The 19,455-nt window shown below is 34.3% G+C and overlaps 2 protein-coding genes across 2 annotated transcripts in view; one reads left to right on the top strand and one right to left on the bottom strand.

Moving 5' to 3' along the window:
- LOC121411037 (ATP-binding cassette sub-family C member 9-like) overlaps positions 1-3,064 on the top strand; it is a 35,556-nt gene extending 32,492 nt beyond the window's left edge. Inside the window, exons 29-31 of the mRNA XM_041603505.1 lie at positions 590-723; positions 1,686-1,748; positions 2,321-3,064. Of these exons, the coding sequence (XP_041459439.1) occupies positions 590-723; positions 1,686-1,748; positions 2,321-2,458 (335 nt within the window). The 3' untranslated portion in view covers positions 2,459-3,064. The remainder of the gene's footprint in view (positions 1-589; positions 724-1,685; positions 1,749-2,320) is intronic.
- A 4,665-nt stretch (positions 3,065-7,729) lies between these two features.
- The window catches only part of LOC121411035 (ATP-binding cassette sub-family C member 9-like), a 29,900-nt gene continuing 18,174 nt past the window's right edge, over positions 7,730-19,455 (bottom strand). The window contains exons 16-32 of the mRNA XM_041603503.1: positions 19,077-19,214; positions 18,494-18,731; positions 17,825-18,039; positions 17,115-17,281; positions 16,395-16,464; positions 15,565-15,722; positions 14,687-14,779; positions 14,324-14,426; positions 13,436-13,549; positions 13,059-13,170; positions 12,568-12,695; positions 11,958-12,036; positions 9,810-9,918; positions 9,320-9,423; positions 8,976-9,109; positions 8,683-8,745; positions 7,730-8,211 (exon numbers count right to left, since the gene is read on the bottom strand). Of these exons, the coding sequence (XP_041459437.1) occupies positions 8,074-8,211; positions 8,683-8,745; positions 8,976-9,109; positions 9,320-9,423; positions 9,810-9,918; positions 11,958-12,036; positions 12,568-12,695; positions 13,059-13,170; positions 13,436-13,549; positions 14,324-14,426; positions 14,687-14,779; positions 15,565-15,722; positions 16,395-16,464; positions 17,115-17,281; positions 17,825-18,039; positions 18,494-18,731; positions 19,077-19,214 (2,163 nt within the window). The 3' untranslated portion in view covers positions 7,730-8,073. The remainder of the gene's footprint in view (positions 8,212-8,682; positions 8,746-8,975; positions 9,110-9,319; positions 9,424-9,809; positions 9,919-11,957; positions 12,037-12,567; positions 12,696-13,058; positions 13,171-13,435; positions 13,550-14,323; positions 14,427-14,686; positions 14,780-15,564; positions 15,723-16,394; positions 16,465-17,114; positions 17,282-17,824; positions 18,040-18,493; positions 18,732-19,076; positions 19,215-19,455) is intronic.

Here is a 19,455-nt window from a genome sequence, read left to right as displayed (position 1 = left end):
TTCATTAGGAGGGCTGATGATTTCACATCTCCACTTTCCGTTTTCTTATGTTATTACATGAAATCATATTTTTTTTTCATTATTTCATGCTTGTGTCAATAATATGTCTCCCTTATAATGAAATAAGTTGTAGCAATAAATATCTAATGCACTAAATCAGTTGTCAATCCAATTTTTCTTGTTCTTGGAGGCAAAAATTTGAATAAACCTAATTTCATATAATAAAATACAAAAGAAAAAGTGGGAATGTGACATCTTCAGCCCACCTAATGAACATTCATGTGTTTTCACAAAATTGTTAAACTTTAAAAAAATTCAATACATTTGTTATTTTTTATCCGATATTGATTAAATTTTCGGCATTTTGCTCAGTGAATTCTAATTATTTATTAAGCTATAAATACTTTCAGCCCGGACCATCCTTTTAAAGTTGGCGGATACGCTGCAATTGCGATAGTTTATGCCAATTCCAGTTCTATAGATTCTGGGGATGAAGGGAGTAATAAACTCTATATTTAACTGAGACTTATCTTAAAAACAATCCTAAATCAAATTTATTCAATGTTTGCCTCTCACATGATGATTTCAGATTATGAAGTGACAGAAGGTGGGGACAATTTCAGTGTTGGACAGCGACAGTTATTCTGCCTTGCAAGGGCCTTTTTGAGAAACTCCACGATCGTGGTCATGGATGAGGCTACGGCATCTATCGACCAGGAAACGGTAGACAAAACAAATCGTTTTAATTTAAGTTTTATTTTGTTTTAGGTAGATCAGTAAAACTATAAATACAACAATATGGAAAAAAGAAGTATGGAAAGTAGTTATTTTGGTTGTGTCTGTATAAGTATACACTATTACATATTTTCTACTTAAAAAAATTCCTGCAGCAGAATCTCGAGAAGACCTGTAAATCTTATTGCACTGCGAAATCTCATATGCAGTTGTGCAAGGTTACAGAAAATTGATTTTTTTTTTAACAGACCTGTTATGTAAAATTGTACAAAAATTGTAGTCAATTTTTCCTGTTATAACAATTTACAGAATGATTTAGTTATTTTTTTTGTAAAATCTGTTTTTAATTTTTTTCTTCTGTAAAATTTTAGCTATGTGGCCCCAGTTATGTGGAATAGACTGCCAAGTACTATAAGGAATATGAACACTCTTAAGACATTCCAATCGAGTGTAAAATACTACCTATTTTTACAATCATATTAGTGAAGGCCATGTCTTTTCCTCATATGAATGTTATGTTTGATGATTTTAATTGTGATTATTTCCAATGTTTTTGTTTGTTTAATATGTAGCGCCTTGAGTAATGATCAGTTAGAAAGTGCGCATTAGAAATACTTATTATTATTATCAAATATTCTGTTTTTTCTAATAGTGTATATAATACCCTTACTTTGAAAATGAAAAGATGTATTGAACTCACCTTTAAAAATCGAATCCTTTCTCCTAACAATATATCATGGCACCGCCCATCGTCACCTCCTCCAGTGTGCCATGCATCCAACTGAATTTGTATAAGTCAAGACTTGGGCCGCCTATAATTCAAGCATTTAGAAATTGTCTGAAGGCGAACAACAAGTAATCCTTCAGACTAAGAGAAAGCACCATTGTGTAGCTTATGTCGAATTAATTTCCATACACATTCATGTGTTTGTTTGTTTGTTTTTTTACAGGATCGTCTTATTCAGGACGTTGTTTCTGATGTATTCCAGGACAGGACAGTGCTCACGATTGCAGTAAGTATAAGGTTCCGTGTTGTCAAGGCAGTACATTGCACCCAAGTCTGCCAGATGATGAATTAAAGATTATAGATATGGAATTTATTTGGTTGTAAACGGGAAAAATAACTGAAGTAGATATGAAAGATGTGGTTACATTGCTAGAATGAATATCAAACATATCCAAATCAAAATATGAACGTACCTAGATGGCTTTATAATTATCTACTCAATAACTTTGATCCAAGCAGCAAAAATCTTTGAGTAATACATTCTCACCAGGAGTAAACGGGCATTAGATCAAGAAATCAACATCGTTTTTTTACACAGCGACAGCCTCAAAGTTGCACGAAAAAAGGTTTCTTTTCATTTTACGATTTGAACAGTTAAAGTGGCCATTGTAACTATATGACTCTCACTCTTACACCATTTCAGTTAAAGATACATGTACATTTTATTTAGACCCTTTGATATGGATTTATTTACTCTAATTTCTTTCAACTTTTATTCTTAAACAGAAATTGATTATTTGGCACGGCTTTGACGGGGGATAGTATAACAAATATTATGTATTTTTGTATTGCTAACAGCACCGTGTAGGAACCATTCTCGAGTCGGACACCATTCTTACTCTCAGTGATGGAAACGTCATCGAATACGATTCACCCTCCAACTTACTGGAACGAGCCGATAGCACATTTGCTTCACTAGTAAAGGCGGGAAAATAACAGAAAAGTGAAATGTATAGAGCCGTCAACCGCGCATAAATATTTCGGGAAGCGTTTCATGAATATTTTTTGTCAATGTTTTTCCCCAACAGATATTTAATGCTACTGGAAATAATTGCATCTGATTGGCTGAAGGCAAATTAATCTGTGAAAAACACTGACAAAACTCCTCATGAAATACTCCCCACTTCGAAAAATAGAAATACCTGGCTTTGGAATAATCCAATTTTGTCCACATCTAGTTTGTGTGTGTTGTCCTGATTATGGCTGCTATTATATACCATTTTATCGTCGTTTTGCCATTCATTGGTTTGCCAATATCGCCTAGCTGATTAAACGGACGGCAAATAGACCAACTGGTCATGAGATGAAACGGATGGACGAAAAGGCAGTTATTCCACTTGATGGTGTACGAATATTATCCATTATTTTAGGCAGCGCGGGTAATAATGATTCTGACGGTAGTGGTGATAATAACGACGACGATGGGGATGATGACGATGATGGCGATATCAAGATATAGGCAATTAAGAATTGATCAATGAACTCTGATTGTATTCGGAGATTGTTTTAATTTCAAGGCATTATGTCTCGTAATATTTGATACCAACTACAGACGGGGGACTCACTGCTCCCAAGCCCCCACCCCCCTCCCTTCTTCACGCTTCGTGCAACAAGCCCAAATTAATTTTGCCTTGCCGATTCCTGACCTTTGCGAATTGACCAATGCGAATTCTATTTGTAGCTAAATTTAGTAAATCTGTATTATATTTTACCATTGCTTGATATCGATTTTATATTGTTGATCAAAACTAAACTAATAATGGTCATAAACAGAAAAAAATAATGTTTAAAAATAAATGAATTCAACTTGGGTTTTACAAAATACTTAACAAGTCCAGAGATTAACGAGTTTGAAATGTCGTATACATACCAAAAAAAATGAAAACAAACGATGAAGTACATTAAAAATGATCAACTTATGTTGTAATAAGAGATTTGCCAAGAAGGCCACAATGAGTGACGAGAATCAGAATTATATTCAAAATCTTATATTTTTATTTAATAGAATACTGATACCAAATTTAAATACCATATAATTGTATAGATTACAACAATTAGCAACATGCGTTTAAAAAATCGGCGCAAGCACAGGATCGACGGTTAAGATCCTCATTTACAACACCCCCCCCCCCCATCTCGCCCTACGATCTAAAATATCGCGGCCTAGTTAGATTAACTGAGTCTATAAGAACTTTCATCCAGAGTGGAAATCAAGTAAAAATGATTTTAGACTAAATTTGATATATTTCAGCTATTAATGCCACACAATCTGGGTTTTCATAGACTATGTGGCTAAAGGCATAAGGAGTGGTGACTGAATAATCATCTACATATGAAGCGTTCATTAGATGTGGGAATAAGTTACTCCAAGGGGCTGCGGGGGGGGGGAGGGGGCAGAAGGCAACCTTTTGATCTTTCAGTTTGTGAAAACGAGGGGAAATAGATATGAAAAGAATTTAAAGTTGTTCTAAGAGAGAGGTCTCGGTTGTGCAACTTATAATTGCACCCGTTATTCAATAGAAGGGTAAGTGACGTCATAATTAGGTTGTGTAGCCCCCACCCCTATCAAAATACCCTTGCACCCCCGCATAGCTATACCCACTATCTTAGAGACTATTCAGTCATGACTTCAAGCTCGCCAATTACCCTATATTTGTGAGTATTATGTAGATGAAAATTAACATTTACAACCCATCCGTGTGTGTATATAGTTTGCCATAGACGAAAAATTTAAGCTCAGTTGAAATTATGTTTTGTCATACAGTGCCTTGCTTTTACAGGATCCGGGATTTTTCATTAGGCTTTTATAAGTCCAAATTATTTGTTTGCTGAAATATGTTTTTGTATTTGATACCGTTTCAAACGTTTTCTGGAAATATATACATGTATATATATATATATTGTGTCTGTAGATTCTAGGACATATAACACTGTGCATCGACGTTTAAATTTTAGATAAAATTCAATACTAATTATTTTATTTTACTCCAACAATGTATGTATATTTTACATTTCGTACATGAAGCCAGTATCATATTGGTGCAATTTCAATGTTTCCCTATATAGTTTATTATTGCATACTAATCAGCCTATATCGTTATAAAAATTGCCAAATAGATACATTTTTACTCAGGATACTTGATACTTTGCCATTTTTTTATTTCGACATTTTCATTAGTATATTCTAACATTCATGTTCAATTTGTAATCATTCAATGCCAATTTGAATTCAGATAGTAAAACATTACCATTGAAAGAATTGCAATTGTGAGAATTATAGGATGAATAAATACACATTTATAAATAAGTTTTGTACTTTGATTTATTTTGATGAAGAATACAAAATATATTTTACAGATAATCAAGATTTTTATAAATGAAATCATTAAACGTAATGATATTCAGTATATATACACAACAAAAAAAGTAAGTCCCCCTTGAACAAACATCAATAATTTCCGAACCAATTCGAGTTTTTGATATATTTTTACATGAGCGTGTAGGTAATTTTATAAGCTACCCTCTGAGTAAATGTTATGGACTTATTTTACGTCATGTTTCAGTGAGCACCGTCATAATGCAAAAATGTCACTTTTAAAAAGTCACAAGCCAAATATCATTACTTTGATTTAATGTTATTGGAAGTGATACCACATTCTCATCATGAAAAATAGAAGGCTTGTAAAAGGTATTTTCTGAAAGACGATACAACTTTTTTGGCTAAACTTCACGGTTGAATAAACACAAGTCTAAATTTGCCATAATTTGATTTTTTACACATTTTTATCAAGAAAAATGATAGAATATGGCGACAATAATTTTTGGAAAGAGTATTTTCAACAATATCCATCGTTTCACGGTTCAATGGACATTTGTTGAAAACAAAAAATACGAATTTCAAATATCACAGGCAAGTATTGTTTTATTTTGGTAACTGAAACTAATCTTTTATCAACTTTTTCGTTATGTTCATGACCAATTAACATACTTCAATGATTCAAAGGCGTTTAATTAAACATTCACGCTTGAATGAACATATGGAATGTGATTATCTCTTTTTTACGTTATTGGAAAAAATGCAGTTTGTAACTACGGATATCTGTTACCAACCTCATTGCATGGTTCAATTGATTTGATTTTTATGAAAATCCCGATGTTTAATGCATCAGTGAGCACACAATATTCGGAAATTATGCAAATTAGAAGAAAGTTTAAGGCCTTGGCCCCACTCTGTGCCGTATCGAATTGTTATTTTGGTTTGCGCGAATTTTGGATAGTGTTTCTCTGAAGCCATCTGCGAAGTTTCATGAGATAACTGTTGGTAGAAGTAACAAAAACCGTCCATGAAAAAAAACCCTCATTTAATATTTGTTAAAATGTTAACTTTCTCTCTCATAGACTTGTTTACATTGTGGGGGCATATGTTTAAGAATAAGTAACCCCTTATTCAAACTGATGGAACTTTTTTTCAAGGCTGTCTTCAGCAATGTAATTTGGCAGTAATGTTAATCAACCTATGGGCAGAATTCTGTGCAAAAATGAAATCGATTTGTTTATTTATGGATGAGTGAGCACGCATCAAAGTGGGAAAATTTGATATTTTTCAATGTCACAGACTCATTTAAAGGGTAATAAGGTGAATATTGGGGGCAAATTCGGTTTCAAATGTGACTTTAATTGCTGTTGTTTTTATTATCCATCATTTCTATCACCACACACTTTCCGAACTTTTAACATTTTCATGGTTGAGCGAGCACATTCGAAAACTTAAAATGAATACTCTTTATACTGCATAAATGTATTCCTTTCCTAACAATTTCTCATGATCAGTTTAATTTATGGACAAATCAGTGGTGGATCCAAAATTCAAAAATGGGGGAGGGGCTTATAATCGGGGGAGCCACCAACATTTTCAAATTTTAATATGACCTAACAAGTTGTAGAGGATACTACCAAAAACCCCTATGATGATACGTCACAATACAGGGGCCGCGGACCGGTTTTCAAAATGGGGGGGGGTGCTGAGCCAAAAGTGGGTGGGGGCTGACTATGCAAAAAATCACAATCGTATGGTCATTTTTACATTTTTGTACATGCTTTTGGAAAAAAGAAGTGGCCCCCACCCCCCCCCCCCTGCTTCCGCGGCCCCTACAATATTGTGCTCACTCAACCATGAACATACGATATCAAAATTGTGTGTGGAGTGGCTAAATGATGGATAGTAAAACAACATTAACACCATAAAATTCACCTAAAAACAACTTTTGCCCAAGTTTGTATTTGCACAATCTGAAAAAACGACTCTTGTGACTTTCAAAAATGGTCATTTTTAATTCAATCTTTAATTGCTCAAGCATATCTCAACCGATCAATCTCATTTTCCCCCAGGAGTTGCTTAATGAGTGTAGAAAAGCACCTATACGAAATATCATATCTCAAAATGATTCCGTTCAAAAGTTACAGCAATTTGATTTAGGGGGACTTACTTTTTTTTGTTGTGTATATACAGTATAGTGAATGAATTATTAACTCAGCCCGGGTTTTAATCATTAGATTTATGTCCTTTGTAAATATCAATTTCAGTCTTAATAAATAAAGCCTCTTTTCAGATTATTAATTGTACAACGATCAAAATACACAAACACCGGTAATAGAATTATTTATAATTTGAATGTTCGAAGTAATGTTCACCATATATTTTTGGTACAATAATCTCAATTATTTTGCAATCAGAATTAAAACATTCACAATTGTCCAAAATATTCAAACCTTACATCAGTTACATCACTTATTCTTAATATATTCATTTTCATTAAATGGAAAGGATAGTGATTCATACTTGGTAACATTCTTTTAACAAATGCATAAATTGCAAACAGATTTAAAAAAAAAAACGCATTGTTTAAAAAGCCATGATTAAAACACGTCATGATACATGGAAAGAAAAATAGAAAATACAGATTTTGTTAAACTATTCATAATCTTTGCACTAAGATTTTCTGTTTGACACGAGGTTCCACTGCAGCCGTTAATATCAAAACAAGTAAGTAGGGTATATTCAACTTTAATTTTGGGATCAAACACTTCATTAGAAAAAATGGCCAACGGTTTATAAAGGGTCTACTCATTTCTCTCTTTTGACCAGCCTATTCTTGTGGGTTTGTGCTTTCAATATTATGTCGATATAAAAACACAAATATAGATGTTCAAATTACACATTCATATAATAAACCATAAAACTGTGACGAAATTCCGTCTAGTTCTTCGGTGCTTATATCTTAGATAAATTTCAGTTCAGTGTACGATTCTCGCGATGCGTGGCGACACTGTTTGATCATAAACCCGACCCGTTTCTCCTAGAAAAACGTAAGAAAACCTGCAAGTCGGTGAATAAGTCATCGATTTCATAACATTTCCAAATGAAAGTGTCTCTATTCCTACAAGAACGAGTATCAATTTTCGTCATATACCGTATTTCACATTCTAATTAAATCAAGTAGCCCTTTGTGTATCCTCTTCCACTGCAAGTTGTACATCACGCCCTGATTACATCATTTCCCGGCTTTTACCAGCGATGCAAACACACTGTGTTCACTTTCTAGAAGCACGGTGGGAGAGTCAAACTCAATTATCTTGCCCTCTTGAAGAGTCAGGATGGTATCGGAGTCAAGAATTGTTCCAACACGATGCTGAAAATTACATAAATATAAATATACCCCCGATTTACATCAAGCAAAATATATTATGTTTTTAAATATACATGCATGCATAACTCAATCTTTGCGTAAAATTCCCAAAGCAAACACAAACGTCGATTCTCCCACTAGTGGCATTTCCCATTCTAAACAATTCCTGACACAAACAATGGTGGCATTAAAAAAGACGCATTTGTACTGAATCGTTTTATTATATAATGAAGAATGGTATATCTCATTAAATATTCTTAAAATATTCGGTCATTTTTTCTCAGTTAAATCATTTTCCATGATAGGATTTCATTTTAATCTAGACATTTCGATTTTGGGCATGAACATTTTGAGAAACCCTGGAATGCACCACCCCACACACCATACGTTTGTGGCTAATTGCGTTTCTGCATACAAATTAGTTTTAAGAAAAGTAAAGTACCTAAAACTATTCGAATATCGAAATCAACTTACCGCTATTGTGAGGACAGTTCGATCTTGAAATATATCAGCCACTGCATCTTGAAGTATACTATCCTGTAACATAGGCAAACATTGAATTCTGCTATTTTGTGACCATCTTGCAATAATTACGACGTAGTGAATTATTCCATTTCAAAAGAAAGGAGGAGTACAAATATTATGAAAACGATGAGCCAATGTTTAGTAGTCTACAAAGATAAATCGATAAGACTACCATTGTTTTAAATCACAGAGTTAGAACGCATTATCAAATTCGATATATCATATTGACCAAGCATACATACCGTTTCTTGATCTATCGATGCAGTAGCTTCATCCATGATCACTATCCTGGAGTTTCTCAGGAAAGCTCGTGCAAGGCAAAACAGTTGACGCTGACCTACGCTGAAGTTATCACCTCCTTCAGTTACTTCGTAATCTTTGTTTAAAAAAAATGGATAATCGGTTACAAAATTGATGAGGTAGAAAAAATCAAGTTTCAAAGGTTTTCATATGACAATAATCAAAACTCTTTTAGGATGTCGTCCATGAAACCCGGGCTGAGTTACTCGCACAGGACTAACAGATACAATTAGACACAAACAATCTGCGATGGCATTTAATGACATGAATGTAAGTATTTCCTCACCTAAACCACCGTCTAACTGTTGTACTACATCTTTCAGTTGCGCAATCTCAAGAGCTTGCCATAAGTCTGTATCGCCCTTTACACTAGTTGGATCCAAATTATTCCTAATGCAGTAAAAGAGATGATAAATGCTGTGGTATAATGAAGACAAAATTAGGGGAAGAAATCTTCTATACGAAAAATCTCTGAAAGCAAAGCAAGCAAGTTAAATCTTGGCATTTTCAATACTCATGCGAAATATGAAATAGCTTGATTGATATTCAAAATTATTGTGAGTACATCATAATGTTGGAAATGATTGTATGAAAAAAATTGGATGCGTTTATCCTCCCTAAAACTTGTCAGTAGATGAAAATATATCAGTAGATGGAAAAAATATTTCAACTAAAGTGATTTTGAATTAAGCGGTAATTCGACCTCCATTTTAATATTTGTGGAATCCAATTTAATATGTGACTGGTAAACAACTTACTCTGTCTGTGATCCTTACCTGATAGTTCCCGTAAAGAGGAAGGCATCTTGTGGGATAATGGAAAGTCGCTGTCGAAGTGTGCGGAGAGGAACGGTAGCGATGTCGATTCCGTCGACGATGATGCGGCCTTTAGAAGATCAAAATAATCTTATTCGTATTAAAGCTTGTGGATAGTTTTGGTAAATCCACCAAAATGCACCTATCACTATTCCAATTCATTGCTAGCTAATATGAATGGATATGCCCTATAACAGTTATGATGTGGAGGATATGAAATGAAAATGTGTTTTACAGGATAAATTTTGCGATTTTACATGGAAATTTAACTTGATCGGGTCACCCGATCAAATTAAAATATCTGTGTGTTTTTGTCTTTCAATTAAATCCTATTCCAAATCATGGAATGGGCTGAAACTTTCAAGATATGTTCTTTGTCTGTAACTTTTGGATATCTAATCACTAAATTTATAAGATAAGTGCTTGAATGCCCATTTTTTAAATTTAAAACAAGCATCGCCGAGAGAGGGCGCTATATATCCAAGATTTGAATATTTGAAATTTTCTCAGAGAAGTGCAGTTGGAAAAATATCTAACGGTCTCTACGCTTCAGTAAGACTGTCATATTTATATAATATTGGATGGCCTTGAGGTTAATACAAGGAAATATTGGACGAGCTTTGCATAAATATTGGACGAGTCGAAGACGAGTCCAATATTTTGCAAAGCGAGTCCTATATTTCCTTGTATTGACCGAAAAATGGGACATCCAGTATTATGATTATTATTCATACAGAGAATTTTAGCAAATAATTTTTAACTTACCCTCCCGCCCTGAGACTCTGACTCTGCTGTATGATGGGGGGACCTAAAGCTACGCACTTTGTTTTCAAACAATAAAAACTGTCCCAATTTCAATATTTCAACAAATTATATTTCACTAATTTGTGGCAAACATTCTAAAGATCATTAACCAAGTAGAAAATATCACAAAACTCACTAATACGAAAATCCCGTCGTGTTTTTCGAAAACCTCTTAATTTCGCCGCCCGATGTAGAAGGGGTCCTAAAGCTACGCACTCGATTTATCATGCAAAAAAATAGTATTTCCTGTGCCTCAATTTCTAAAATATATTCAAATTATTATAGGATAAAATGAAATTAAAGCGAATATAACTCCAAACTTCCTAACAGTTGTTGGTTTTCTCTGCATTTAGAGATTTACTGCAGCCTCTGTAGAAAAAATTTAATAGGAATTGTTCATCACTCTGCAGTCACAGTTCAACACACAGTGCGCATTTGCCATTGAAAACTGCATGCGCGCGCGATGAGTGGTGCGTACACTTCGGGAATTCCCCTTCTAGTCGTCCAATATTTTCAATATTGTGTCACCTCGGAAAAAATATTAGGCGAGTTCAACAAACTTTTTAAGTGGGTCGAGTGCACCAACAAAATAACACTTGTATTTGGGCTCTAAAATTGTCTGTATGGATAATAATAGATGATATTCGATTATCATTCACATTATTGACCCTTTACCAAAGCTATACACAGGCTTTAATGCGACTTATATGGGTTTATATTTTTGTAAAATCGAATTTCAACCTAAAGCAAAAATCATTTCCAAAAGCTTACTTACTCCTTTAGACCTATGTTTGTGTTCGTCGTTTTATGTATATACATAAACCGAAGCTAGAACAATAATCTCATCGAATAACTGATATGCTTCGTGCTATAAATAAACCTGAAATTGATAAACTGAAATAAATGAAATGTTCGATAAGATTGTCATTCTAGTGACTGAAATGGCACTCATGCAATAAGAAAAAAAATCATTCCAGTCAAAAGCAGTTGATTGATCCTGTGAGTTGGCATACGTCGATATTTGGTTAGAACGAATGCCGAACAAAAGCATAACTTTTAGCCGTATTTAGGAAAAATATCAATACCTGAAATCAAAATCGTTCCCTTCCGTTACCTTCCAAATTATACACCCACTAAATTCGCTTTAAGATCCTACCCTGGACCATTATCGTACTAGGGTGACGAAGATTGACAAAATGTCGATTGAGGCAAGTGCCACCGTACGACTCTAAAATACGACATCAGAGACAGAACCAGTATACCACGATTCCTCTAATAAGCTAATATAGAACGTCTGTAACTTACCTTTACAGGTTTGTATCATTCGAAAGAGTGCGAGAGTCAAAGAGGACTTGCCACTCCCAGTACGTCCACATATACCGATCTAAAAATAAAAAATAGAGATGGCAAATTAAAAGCAAAATATGAAGGGTAAAAAGGTATTGTTCTGGGTATTACATATCAGTTACAAGCCCCGAGATTTTTTTTTCTTTAGTATTTTTTTATATTGCTTAGTTTTAAAGATTCTCGCTTTGTCTTTATAAATGGCTGCGCGCCACCAACACACACATCACAGCATATACATTAGCACATAGACTAGGTTCTCCAGAGTTGTGAAAAAAAATATTCAGACCGGAATCTTATATTGTGCGTAATATCGTTGCCATAAATAACCAAACGAACATGTTAAACAATTAAATTGTTACCAAATACCTTGTCACATTTCCTTGTATAAAGACAGATTTTTGGGGGGTTGACCTCTATGTCACATCTTTTGTCACCAAATACGAAAACTTATTAGATGGAAGATGCAATGAACACTTAGGTTAAAATTCGTTTATTATATTTGGATAAATAATAGACACCGTTTAGTTTATCATTTAAGAAACAATCTATATATCTATGTTATGGTTACCTTTGACTGAGCAGGGATAGACAGAGATAGTCCTTTCAGCACCGTATCTAGTTCTTCTCCATACCTGACGTGTATGTTGTCTACTTCAATCTTACCCTCTGTTGGCCACTCATCAGGAGGATCGTCACCTTACAAATCAGAATATTTAAATATATATATATATATATATATATATATATATATATATATATATATATATATATAATAACCATTCATATCTTATTTTTAAAACAGCTTTGTCAATATAAAATCCATATTTTACCCTCAAACTCCCAGAGATGGAACCACAAGAGAAGCGACAAAGAATGCAGCTAAAAATTGATTATAAATCGTAGATGATGCTGCATATCTGCATTACATCAAACTTATTTCTTTATACCAACGTTTTTGTTGGAGTGTTTCGTGTAGTGATAATATAAAGTACCATTCTCCCATTTTAACCGTACGTTTGGAAGTAAAAGACAATGTATATTTATTCATCGATGGCCTACCTGTATAATCTTCTGAAGGTACGTCTATATAGTACTGCACTCTTTCTACCGCATTCATTTGTAGTTCAATGTCAGCAGCTGCCCTTACGTTTCGGTTTAAGTATAGCGCAATCTGTGTTGCAAAGAGAGGGATGACATAGTATCAAAAGTATACCACACAATAGATATGCTAAAAAGCAACAAAAAGTATTACAAAAAAGATTTGTTACAAGTTCCAAACCCCCCAAAAAATGTTTTCATGAGATTAAAATCATGGTATTATGAAAAAATAATAAGATGGCGTAGGGAGCATTTCTCTTTTTCCATTTACCATTATGATGAAAAGATGTACGGTTTTTCTGATTATTGTTATATCTTCGATACGCCCAATTCTTTACCTCAAGTGAATATGATATGGCTAGTCCCACGTAGCTCACATCAATACCAAGATAAAACGCCCCTATCAGGACAGTTAGGCTGGAGACTGTTACTATTAGCGCTCCGAGGTAGTCCTAAGAAGACAAGCAATCATTTTCATCGTTATAAATCACAAGTTCTGGCGACTCAAAGATAGATGTTGTTAATAAATCTACTAAGGACATAAATACATCAGTTTTATATATTGTATAACAAGTTCATATACGTATTTTCGTAAACTTATGAACCGTTCTTCGGATGACACGAAGATGAATAGGAAAACATATTTATTCGACCGTTTTAGGTAGTAGGTGAGATAACCATACGTTGATTTGCATTTTACTGCAATAATAGAATGTTGTGCTCAGTATTTCATTTGTAACAATTGCAATTATTCATTAGTATATTAGTCATAGGTAGTTCTAAAAAATCAGGAAAAAACATTTGGGTCATACTTTGGCCCTCATATTTCAGTCGATAGTTGAATATTGTTTGTATGACAGGTAGCTTCTGGCTACTGCGTGATAATGGGCGATAATTATTATAATATATGGGAGAAAAAAGGCATCTCTCTTCTGGGTATATAGAAACAGAGTATTCTGTCACTCCAGTACAAACACTTTCAAAAGTGGTATAAGTTCTTGACTAATGAAAAAAATATATCGACAGGGACGTTTGAGAGACACAATTCCTCATTCAATTCAACAGCCTTGCCCGACTGACGGCGCGCAGTTCCGTGTTATTGTCAACATTTAATTTACAAATAAACATTTATACAATTTTACAGAAACCTGTATGTATAACCGTTAACTACGTTCAATTGAACATCCGAATTACTTTTGAACGGTAATTTATTGAAACTGACTTACAAGTCTTATAGCAACCCATCTCTGAGCTGCTACAAGGTAGAGAAACACTCTGTTGTTGACCAAGATTCTTTCTTGAGAAATCTTGAAGAATCTCTTCTCGTCCCTGAAAATGGAAATAGTATTTTAGATTTTTATAATGTTTTACATGACAATGAATGTCTACAGAGTACGTTTTTCTTATCCACAGTTTCTGCCAGAAACTAGAAAAGCGTGTCTGTAAACTCAACTGGCCATTACTCACCACCAGCGTAAATTCAAGGTACTTTAAACAAAGTATAGCAATAAATGTGTGTACTCACGACTGCATACGATCATTAACCTCAATTCCATATTGCTATCATTCAGAAATCAAAAAAGGCTTACTGATATGCTCTGATTGTGGACAGTCCTCCAAGGGTCTCTGAGAAATGAGCGAAGATTGGTGATCGTGTAACACTTTCACAACGCTGGAGCTCTCTACAAAAATGGTAGAAAAAGATATTATTAAGAATATCGGTGCCATCCAACAACAAAATGGCTAAACAAGAAATTGAATTATGTTCTAACTGAATTTTCATGAATATAAACTACAAAACATACAAAGGCAGAAAACACGTACAAACAGACATCACAGACCGTGACGAGCACTTATTCATTCCAGGAATGGACGAAAAGTGATTTCAATTTACACCTTTCATCAATCTTGTGTTATGTAATCTATTATCTATTCTGAATTACTCTCAGTCCGACAGAAAATTATGTATGTACTATAATCATCCAAAGTAATGGCGGAATATCATTATGTGCGTGTGTGGGTTCGTGTGTGTAATTTTGTGTAAACGAGGGTAATTGAGCCCGAGAGTGAGAGAGGGGGTGTGGGGATGTGTGTATATGGTTGAGAGACTTAATGTGAACTTGTCAAGCTGGATGTACTGGTGTATGTGATCACACACTAAATTGGGAAAACATGCTATCAAAAGAAGATATGAATACCTTTAGATCAAATCTACAGAAATGCGATAGAATGTGTAAGTGCGTGTGTGGTATTTAGAAATATCAAGCCTGTTCCTGGCTCCAGTTGAAAACCTAAAGCATTACATAATACCCTTCAGTACATGTTATATCATACTCATAATAAATGGATGCGGAGGTGCTTTAAAAAAACATTTGCGTGAAGGTGAGGGAGAGGGGGTGTGTGTAGGTGTGGGTGTGTTTAATGTGTCGGTGCGTGTGGGGTAGTAACAATGTTCATATAAGATTACCTTGACGTTGTCAAGTAGTAAACAAGCAGTACGATGAAGGTGATGACGGTTGGGATGACAAAGATAATGAAGTAGATGTTGACAGCGATGTTGACAATCAAAGACGATAAAACCATCGACAATGTATTGATGAACATCCTTATACTCTGAATAATCCTCTGCAAAAAAGAGCAAAATAATTATAAGGTGATTTAAAGTGGGTAGTCGTAGTGAGCAATAATTTCAAAACGAAACATATTGAATTTTGAATTCTTGTATTACCGTGTAACTACATCGACACTCACACATCATGAGAACGTGTTTTAATACTGCCTCGGATAAGGATTTCCTTGACACAATACCATGATTGTTTGGGAAGGGGGGGGGGTAACAATAAGCAGCGTCTATTGAACGGGATTATACGATATATAATTGATATATAATTCATAAATATCATACAAACATCTGACTAATCATTTTTTATTGCATTCTTTTCGGTTTTTACTTTGTGATCAATCCCATGAGTTGAATCTAAGTTTTCAAGCCTGTGAGTTCAGCTCAAATGTAATTCCGTTACCAATTTACATTTTAAAAAGTGTAAACTCTCCCATGAAAAAAAAATGTTAAAAATGCATTTAGAACTATCCCGACTGAATGCCACCGAATGGATTTGGCCTATCATGCCTACAAACAAATATAATGTATTAAAAATGGCTTTATTGTATCAAAATCGAGACCAAAATACACACACTCTATTCATTTACCACATACTATTTTATTTTGTAATTGTATAAAACTAACTCTGTGAACGTAGTGACACAAATTTACATTTCATGGATATAGCGTCATACCTGATCAATCATCTGGGTATCAAATGACAACCTATTCATGAATCTTCCAGTTGGTGTTGTATCGAAGAACCTGCAAAGGTAAATATGGGTAGATACGTTACAGCTCATGATTATTCTTTTTAATAATAAACATTTCATACTTTTTAAGATGCCATAAAACTCTCAATAATTTTATGTTGAAAGTAACAATCTGTAAACATGTTTTTGATATTTCCCAAAGTCTTAGTAATATGTCATAGGAAGATTTATAGAAAAAATGTGTATTGATATAAATTTCGACAAAGTAAATATGAGTCATCAACTTGTTTTTTCAAACAAATTAATGGCCTCTATGTCAGAAGGTGGGGAATCCTACAAACTCTATCAGACCTACATATGATAACTGAGAGCAAAGAGAATTCCTCCGACTCCCTAAAGGAACAAAGATTTTCAGAAAGTGGGGGATATAAATTTGGAGATAAAACATTGGTTGTTAGAAAGAGATAAAAAAGGTCTTACCCATAATATTTACCTTTTCCTACTATTTCTTATGTATCGTCTTTCTCTTTTTTATTACTTGAACTACATGTATTGTAGATGGTGGTTATCCCAACCAAGACGTGGATCCAGAATCCATCTCCTGGCCGATTTTTTTGTGGATCCCCCTTCCCTAAAATAATAAACAGGAAAACCCATTAAATCGCTTATTTTTGAGTGATGATAACAACTGCCCCTTCTTACCTCATCGGTATAGAGATTATATTATCAAGCATCTTGATATGAAGTGACTTAGCAGCAAGGTAAGCTCCAGCAGTAATGAAGATGATGGAAAAGATCCTCATGAGAATGGTCAAAGCTGACAACACGCTGTAATATGTGATGTAAAAATTCGTCTGGTCTAGGATTTCCTATGGAAACACAGTTATGATTTCAGAGTATAAAAGATATGATAGATCAGTGCAAACATCTTGAGTATAAAATTAAAAACGTCAGTCCTCTAAATAATTTGATATGTACCATTGCATATCCATTCTCAATGAAATAACTTGGGACCGAAACATAATTTCCCCATCTAAATCTAAATCCCCATCCAACCCCAAATATATCTCCTTGGCCTTATCTATTATGTGACAATAAATATGAAATGAAAATAGATTTGTGCGCAAGTTAATATTTTATAACTTTTATGGGTAGCTGTCTAACCAGCTTATTTTTTCATTGTCATACAGGTCTCCCTAAAAGATAAATTTCATCATTTCAATTTCACTTTTTTTTAATTAATAATTTCGTGCACAAATCTGCGTAGTAATCGATTACCAAACTCAATTATATATAGTTTGCAAGAATGAAATTGTCTGTATTCTCTTACATTTATTAAATTGAAAATTTAAGATTAAAGTGCAACAAATTTAGCGCTCGATGAATGTTACTGCATGCAAAATATTACATACCTGTGTATCGTTAGTAGTAACGCTAATCTCAGACCAATCGGCAAGAAAGAAATTACTACCAATCTGGGTACCTGCCCTTGCTGCCACCGTCACTAAGATACCCAATGTAACCCAGTAATTCATTGATTTAAAGTAGTAGAAGTAGATTCGGGAATCTACCGATCCTGTCTCTTGATCTTCTTTCACTATGAGTCGCCCCTTTTCCGTCTCGGCATCTGGAAAGAGAAAAAGAGTTGTAATATAGGATGCAATGTCGTTTCTTATGATTGTCTCTATGTACATCGAGATTCGGATTCGAATAAGTTTGTTTGGGCTATGATTTTAGTCTGGGTACAATGAATTTCCATTCTAGATTTCAATATTGATAAATACATTCCATTGCTAATAGTGTTCTTTGGAGTAAGATGTTCGAAGAACCAAACCTTAATGGGGCAAAGAAATAAAATACAATGACACAGACAGAAACTTGCGGAACCCTTCTTATCTGACAAACAAACGCGAAAGATGCTCGTCTAAGACTTGTTAGTTCTGATCACTTATATTTTCCTAGCTTATTTTACTCGTGATATTAAACCATGTATTAACGCTAGAATGGTAACGTACTTTTCTATCCAACAAAAGGAAGACTGGCGCATGCCCCCTTTTGAGTTAAATGTATGTTCTATTTACTTTCATTTTGGGACGACTCTGTGGATAAAATCGAAGTCTGTTGTAACCTAGCGACTTGTTTCTTGAGTGATAACCTCTCCTCCTGAAGAGCTTCCGATTCATTTCCCGATAACTCAGCCTCTGATTCACTAAATACCCGCAGAGCTCTCTGCCAATCAGCACACAGTGAAGGGTCAGCCTTGGCAATTTCTTCCGGGTCACCCTGGAGTTCAATCTGACCATCCTTCATAACGATGATCTTTGGTGAAAGAAACAGCTTTAACTAATGTTATCATACTAATGAGAAACTTTGCGGTAGTGTAATTTATGCAAGATTAATCCTACGTTCATACCTATATAGTAATGTAGACAAACATAAATTGGCAGACGAAATAAAAAAAAGAAAAGTAAAAATAATTCTAAACTTTTCGTAAAACAGCACGTTTGCTGTAAGCAATATTGAGTATAAGGAACAAACTTCATGGGAAAATTCTGTCGTAACGTTTTTTCAACTTTAAATAATTTTCCCATTCCCTAATTTCCCAGCACTGGCTTAATCTTTTTTTGGCTTGCCTATAATATGACGCAAAAAATACTCGCTGACCTTATCAGCCTCTGGTAAATACTGTAATTGATGGGTGACGAGGATAATGGTTCGTTTCTGTTTCTTGAGAATCTTGAGAATACCATTCTCGAAGAGATGAGCTCCGACATGCATGTCGAGGGCTGACAAAGGATCGTCCTGTTAAAAAAACAAAAAAAAAGTATGCCAATCTCATATAGTCGTATCCATATTATGTCTGGATCAAATAAAATACATGTCAGTAAATTTATTTCGTATGAGATTGGCTACTCTGCTGATGTGTGTAGGCTTTTTTTAAACAAGTGCACACCTAGTTGCATATAGCATTTCCATTTTTTTGAAAGCAGGGTAAAAGAGCGCAGGCCTTTTTTTTAAAGTGATTGGTTAACATTGGTTTGAG

Source organism: Lytechinus variegatus, chromosome 3 (assembly GCF_018143015.1).
Source record: "Lytechinus variegatus isolate NC3 chromosome 3, Lvar_3.0, whole genome shotgun sequence".
In the NCBI taxonomy this organism is placed as follows: Eukaryota; Metazoa; Echinodermata; class Echinoidea; order Temnopleuroida; family Toxopneustidae; genus Lytechinus; species Lytechinus variegatus.
The sequence above is the reverse complement of the archived record's forward strand: the minus strand, read 5'-3'. Positions and strand labels throughout refer to the sequence as shown.